General features: G+C 40.4%; 1 protein-coding gene across 1 annotated transcript; it reads right to left on the reverse strand.

Moving 5' to 3' along the window:
- Positions 1–250: 250 nt before the first annotated feature.
- On the reverse strand, positions 251–6,968 carry sec11a (SEC11 homolog A, signal peptidase complex subunit). The gene is made up of 6 exons (XM_033630077.2): positions 6,790–6,968; positions 6,169–6,278; positions 3,333–3,482; positions 2,968–3,087; positions 775–832; positions 251–681 (listed from the first exon to the last, which is right to left on the reverse strand). Exons 1-6 carry the CDS (start codon positions 6,838–6,840, stop codon positions 631–633), a joined length of 540 nt encoding a protein of 179 aa, XP_033485968.1. The 5' UTR covers positions 6,841–6,968; the 3' UTR covers positions 251–630.
- Between the last annotated feature and the right edge of the window lie 379 nt (positions 6,969–7,347).

Raw genomic sequence — 7,347 nt, forward strand, 5'->3', positions numbered from 1 at the left:
ACTGGACAGAAGACACACCTACTTTAATGAGAATTAAATCGAGTGTGTGCATTAATAAAACAGATGCAGGCACAATAAACAGTCCAATGTGACATGTCTTCGACATTTCTGGATCTCTACTGCTCGATCACCCAAGAAGAATGTTTTTAATTCCACCACTGCGGGACAGAGATCCTCTGCAGTGGCTGATAGTGAAGCACAGTGGCCGAAAGACAATGAGACCAAGAGTTAAAATAATCCATAGTGGATGGTAACCAGATTTCATATTTAATATCATTCATATTCAGTTGTCATAAAATACTTCACACATATTTTGTCGAAGACAGTGATTCAACAGGAAAGAAACCAGACTTAATTTAACTTGATGAATGCTCTTTCACATTCGGAGAATTACAAATAAAGATCGATTTCAAACTAAACCTAGCCTAGTTCCCTCACAAAAATATTTTTTAAAGCTTGGATATTTCAAATGTAAACACCCTATCCACGTTTCTACAAAATGTCCAAACAAATGGTACAAAAAAGCCAGTTGGGTTTTTGACAAAATCTAACTTAATTCTGTTTTGAAAGGCATGACTGAGGTTTCCTGGACGTAGTTTATCCTTCTTGAGTCCTGAAGTTTGGGTTCTTTCACTCCCGATGAACCAACACAAAGAGACCCAGCATGAAAAGAACAGCGTACTGTGAAATAAAAACACAGGAGATTTAACACATCAGCTTAAAAAGTGAGCAAATCTTGTCAACTTGGACTGGTGGTGGAGTCGACCGACTTACTTTGAACTTGGGGTAATCATTCATAAGGATGGTGACAATTCCAATGTATGGCACAAACCTGGAAGATGATAAAAAAAAGGTCACCGTCAAGAGTAATTTCATTGATGCATTAAAATATGTCAGTCTGTAACTGATAACATTTCCTACTGTACACAAAAGGTCTTCAACTCAAGTCACTGAATGAAAAACTTTGATGACATTTGCTGGCATTAAGAGATATAATCAGACATGAGCAGAAAGTAATCAGGCCTCAGTCGTAAATCTAGAAATCCAAGCTAGAAATGAAGGTGAAACACATCAAAATAACTTGAACATCTGCTCAAACATACACCTAAGTGTTCAACAGTCGTCCTATTTGTAGAATCAATCACTCAGTTAATGGTGGTAACTGTGTGGAGGTGTGTGTGTCACCGGTGCGCAGCAGTAAAGGGCAATTAATATTTTCTGTGCGCCTGCTTGTTATCAGTTTTGTTCGGATCAAGGTCAGTATGGAGCCTGTATTTTCTGTCAACCGCTATCTATTGTCCAGTTTTTCTTACAATGTTGCATCATGCAGAGCGTCTCAAAAGGTAACAGTGGGGTTTTTTTGTATCTACAATAAACGACCAGAACACAGTTACGGAGTCATGCTCTTTGTGTGGGCGTAGCATGCTGGAGGACAAACCTCCTGACATTGGCCCTCTCAGCGTCTAACTGCCATCTTTCACAGTGGCTATGACACTGTCCCTCTCTCTTGTACATCCGGGGAAGCACTTATGAGGAGGATGAAAAGCCTAAGTCCTACCTTGTTCAACATGAATTAACCAGCCAGGATAATAGAACAACCCTAATCCCCAATCTTACGCAACAAAGATGTGAAATTGCTTTTTTAATATGACCTTCTTCTCAGTTTGTCTCCAACCAAAGACGAACAGAGCGATCATACTTGATTCCGTTTGACTGTACAAGTGTTGCTTTTATTGTGTCCACCCCCTCCAGTAAAGCCTCAGCAACACATGTTGTTACATCATAATACATATTCTCAACTTGTCTTCTCAAACTCTTATTGGTTTCAATAGATCCTTTTAGAGCCGATGTCACCATGACATCATTCTATTAGCTGGAGGCAAAAAGGGACTCTCCCCCACAGGACTGTAGGCTACATAGGAGTCTTAAAATGTCATCTTGTTGTGTTATTGGGAGCCAGAATAAAAGGAGTCATGGCTCAAACTTAAATTTTAATCACATACCAGCCACCACTGCCTGTCAAGAAAAACAAAGACAACTATGGATAAATGTGATAAGACGAAAGGACTTTTAGAGTTATCACGTCCAACTAATCAGATATTGGAGAGGTATTAAGAGGAATATTGGATTTCTCCGTAACGCAACCATTTTAGCGTATTAGCTAATGTTAGCTGCGATAGCAAAACAAACGGGAGGAAACCCTTAAAGCGTCACCCTCCTTTTTAACATTGGCATAGTAATCAACCACAAAGCAGACCATCCCACCTTCAGCAGTCCTATCAAATCATCCATCCACTGAGTGAGAGCATATAGGTCAGCTAGTCTGGTCCCGTTGGTCAGTGTTTACCTATTCAAGTAACACTCGCAGTCCTGGTGAGTGAGTGACCTGACATGATGCGTTCATAAATTCAGTCTGACACTCTACACTAAACTGAGAGCGCTGTTGGTCCAAGAAATGGAGCGTTATATTTCTATATGAATTAACAAACGGTTAAATTAATCACACATTCACTCCACTCGGTGCTCTGTTGCTCTGTCTCCCCACACAGAGTGCAGAGAGTGCGGTGCTCTGGATAAGTGAACGGAGCATTCTGACAGTGCTCCGAATTTACAAACGGTCCAGTTTGTGCCAGAGTGCACTTCGGCACTTGGAATGAGTATTTCTGAATGCGCCACTGGCATCATCTTCCTCTGTTGTCTAAAACAAGCCAAAAGAACTAGCTAGCTAGCGATGGCTAAAGTCTGTGGAGAACTGTTTTGCCTGCAGCTAAGCCCCGCCCACAAAAATGTAATACTGTTTACTAACAGTAAAAGGGTCTATGTATTCTGCTCCAGTTGTGAGTTGAAGACATATCTTATTGATACTTGTGGCCTCTACTTTAAAAGTATAGCTGGTGAAGTTATCCGTCCTGCTATTCTATTCAGATATCTATATCATTATGGATTTTTATCAAACAGTATACATACCCCCGAGCTCGTCCAACCACATCTTTTTTCTCAAGCCAGTGTTGGCCCTGCTTGTACAGTCCTCTGTCATCCACTGCATTGTTGTCCCCTTTGGTCAAGAACTTAATGTCTCCATTCTCCCTGTGGACAAAGTATCAGCATGACTTTAGACCACAATGTACACCAAGTCCTCTTTTTCAATACATGTGTGTCTGGTTGAGGACACACGATGAGTGTGAAACATCACAAAGGCCTCTCAGAGCTTTTCAATACTGTTCAATACTATGAGTGGCAATCTCAGGTTTGATACACAGACATGGGACTCAGAGATACTGAAAGTACAAGTTCATCATGGACAACAACACTAATAAAATTTGTATTCATACTTTTCATGGATCTTTAGTACTCTGTGTACTATTGGGATCTCTCTGCCTTCTATCCTGAAGACAACAATCTCTCCAACTCTGATGGGATCCTCTACCCGGTTGGTCAGAAACAGCAGGTCTCCTCTGTGGAAAGCTGGCTCCATACTCCCACTGAAATGAACAGCAGATAACACATCATCAAAATGAGTTAGCATCATTTAAATCGTGCATTACGGAAAAAAACAGCAGACTGCAGTCTGGACTCAGACCAAGTGACACTTCGTTCCGGACTGTGGGCCAATTTCAGATCAATTAATGAAAATAAATAATAATCTTCATGGAGTGTTGTTTTGTTTCCAGTGTTGCAGCTATGGAACGCAGGCATAGCTAATCCAATTAATATGGCAATAGCTTCACTCAATGGAGCCAATCAAATTGATTGTTTACCGTGCACAGACAGTTCACTGGAGAGACAACAGTGAAAGAGATGTGAGAGAGATGACAGCATGGAGAAACTGACCTGCTCCTTTCTTACATCACACACCTTGATCATGTTTGCATCAATTTACAGCTCTGAATCAGCTTTCTTTGCTATGAACGTTATAAACACCAAATACAGTTCCAGGCTCACCGGTGAGCACCTACACCTGTGCATGAGAATGGTACTAGCACCATTTAAGCCAAGATTCAAATTATTGGCAGGGCCTCAGGCCTCTCTCTCTCTGGGATAGGAAGAAGAACAAAATGTAAATAAATTAAGATAACAGCTCTGCTCACACTTATTCTAAAAGATTCAATATTTATTTATCTATTTTATCAAGATGATTTTGTTTTGCTTGAAATGTAGGCTTTAGCTTCACTGTGACAGGACTAATTTCATTTATCGTAGAGATAGCTATTTGTTTTAATTGAATACCCCTGATTTAAATAGAACATTTCCTCTCTTAATTAATAACATGCCGTGCCAATTTCAACCTTTGTTTAACAGAAATTATCCACAAACTAGTGGCAACAAGTCACATCTTTTAAGAGCTGAAAAAAAAAAAACCCTGACATGTTTATAGTGAGGAATTGTTTTTTGTTTTTGAACATAATTTGTTTTGTGGCATTTTTTGCCTCTATTGTTAAGAGAGCCACAGATTGATGGGAAAGGTGGGAGAGAGGGGGGCTGACATGCAGCACAGGGCCACAGGTCAGAATCGAACCTGAGCCACTGTAAAGGACTCAGCCTAATATGGGGCACCAGATGAGCTAGAGGTTGCCCCAAGTCAAACTGAAAAACAAACAAACAGTCCAACTGCAAATTTGCAAATTGCAAAGCCACAATGAAGTACTGACAATGACTCTCCACATGACTGTTCAACATTACATGGCTCGGTTTAGTACCAAAAAAGCAACTGCATCAGGGCACCCATCCCTACCTATCAGTGGTTAAACTGGGATAATGTTGCTTGCATTATTTAAAAACAGTAATATGACTAAAACTAGAAACACATTTCAATGAATTCGCTGAAAGATCATCTGGCATAATAAACATTAATTGCAGGGATTCATGAGCCATAGGATCATTTGAACAGCACAGTCTATAATTTTACTCATCTAACCGTATGATCAACAGGTCAACAGTTAATCGACTGCTTGCATACACTGTTACAGGAGCAGCTGTTTGTAAGTGAATGCAAACTTTCAGACCCAGTCCGTTACCAGTGAAGTTTCACTTTCACTGCACCTGACGTTCCACTGCTCAGTCTGTGCCCAGAGTACACACTGTGCTGAGGGAGTGTGGAACAAATGCATGAGTGGACAGTATATATTCCAACAGTGCACCTAATGAACTGTTCAGCTCCAAAAATAGAAAATAAAAATGAGGTGGCAGATGTTTTAATCATGGCAACCTGCCACAAATAAATGAATGTGTGGGAAACCCTGCTCGGTGACTAGGCAACTTTTATATCTTGTGGTTCCAATGTGTTTTAAATGCTGTGCTACCAAAGTCCTCAATCTCTTACACTCCTTTCCCACCAAATCAGCTCTGGTTCTTAAACTGGTACTGTTCAGGATTCTTTGAACCTCGGTGATATTTTTTGAACCAGCCACAATTCAACCAGTTATGTGTGGGACCACTGTAATCAAGGAGGCGTCATCAAAGGAGGGCACACAATGCAGTAGAGGGGTAAACAGTATTTGCAAAATCACAGATTATATTGATTACCTGCAAACTTTTTGTCTGTTCTGATATTTGTTTTTACCCGAAAAACAAGCATGAACCAACTATTAATGAGACCACTGCACGCTCTATTTTTGTCTCACTTGACTTCTCCATTTTTGCCTTCCCTTTCCTCTCTTGCCAACCTGTAACGCATGACACAGCCACTGGCGTCATCACAGTTCGCACTTCAGGCCAAGGAAAACCTGTTATTGTTTGGTTCCAGCTGAGAACTAACTTTGCGGGCTCTGGACCAAACTATATTTGGTTGAGACACTCTCAACAGTTCAAAATCAGGTGCAGGAATCAGAACAGTACTCGTTTCATGTCGGTGGTAAAGAGGTATTAATGTCTCCCAGGAATACTTTACAGCTGCCTGAGGGAAAATGGAAAGCCCCAAAGAACCATAATCACACAAACTATTGAGGTAAAAATATAATATATGGCTTCCCTATTATTAATAAATAACATGCTGTCCTTTGATGATGTACTTGTTGATTATTCAATACACATTTTCATGTGTATTTCCGTGCAGAACTCACCATCATCTTTACTACTCAGGGGGAAGTTCGATAAATTCGTACAACACTAAACCCTCATCAGCAGAGGAGAGGAGTGCCAAATTAAGACAACAAGAATTTAAATACTTACCTGAGAACAACAACAATCGGACTCTCACTGCCAGTGACAACCATCAGTCCTTTCCAGATCATCAGGGCAGAGGAAACAATCATACCAAAGTTCAGCACCTGGTAATAGAGCTGCAAACAAAAAAAACATACATATTAAAATTGTTTTTCTGATGACAATATGCTTGATTAACTATAAATAGCAGTTTCCGGTATAAACTAACCTTAACCCAAGACTAACTTAGTAGTTAGCTCTTGAATCCCCCCCCCCCCCCCCCCCAATATGTTGACGATAACATTAAAATCACTGTTGATTCATTGGTAAACAAATCTGACTTTAGACTTGAGCTAACAGTGCAAAGACAATAGTGTGAAAACATGAGGAAAATAGCTAACGTTAGCTAACTTGCGCTGAAGTCTGACTTATTAATTAAACGAGGTTTCCAGGTGTCTTTTGTGCTGCAGTAAAACTGGGACCTTTTGAAAAATATACGTGCATAAAACAGTTCACTTTCCAGGTTGCTAACAAGTGACAGGCTACAGCATTAAAAAGCGGTCGGCGGCTAATAGACGTTAGCTCAGAGGTCTGACCATACAAAGAGGCAGCGGTAACATCACAGTAAACTACAGCTCGGGTACGTACCTGCCGCTTGTTCATGCGACGAACATCGTCGAGAAAGTCTAAAGATAACATTTTTGCAAAGACTACTGGGTAGAAAAAGCACCTAAATCACATTAAGACGTTGAAAGTAACGAGCATATGGATGCACGGTCGAGAACTGAAACTTGCATCCGAATCTTCCGGGTGCGCGAGACCGGAAGTCCCGCCCACAAGTGAGCGCTGTGTTGAGGTGTCAGCTCAGGATAGAGCAGAGGCTACTTTCAAAACCACGAAGCCTGAAATGAAACGTGTCGCTGGCCCTGTGTTTCTTCACTAGTATTTCACAGTTAGTAGTTGAATGTAACTAAGTACATTTACGTAAGTACAAATTTTAGGTACTTTTAAATTACTTGAACAGCCTATTTCCATTTTATTGTACTTAATACTTTTATCTCAGAGGAAGACTAAATATTGTAGGCCTTTTTTTTACTCCACTGCATTTAGGGTAAAGTCAGCTAATGTGGGACACCTTTGGTATATTATCAAGAAAACCAACCAGGATTTTGAGCTTGCTTTTGTTCTCTGCAGTATTTCTGTAAA

This window comes from Epinephelus lanceolatus, chromosome 2, assembly GCF_041903045.1.
Source record: "Epinephelus lanceolatus isolate andai-2023 chromosome 2, ASM4190304v1, whole genome shotgun sequence".
In the NCBI taxonomy this organism is placed as follows: Eukaryota; Metazoa; Chordata; class Actinopteri; order Perciformes; family Serranidae; genus Epinephelus; species Epinephelus lanceolatus.

What these genes read in the sequence shown, in the direction of transcription:
- sec11a (XM_033630077.2), bottom strand. Translation starts at nt 6,840, where the DNA reads ATGTTATCTTTAGACTTTCTCGACGATGTTCGTCGCATGAACAAGCGG. An exon ending in GTCGCATGAACAAGCGGCAG is followed by an intron (nt 6,279 to 6,789) that starts GTACGTACCCGA and finishes TTTTGTTTGCAG; the next exon opens with CTCTATTACCAGGTGCTGAA. An exon ending in ATGATTACCCCAAGTTCAAA is followed by an intron (nt 682 to 774) that starts GTAAGTCGGTCG and finishes TTTATTTCACAG; the next exon opens with TACGCTGTTCTTTTCATGCT.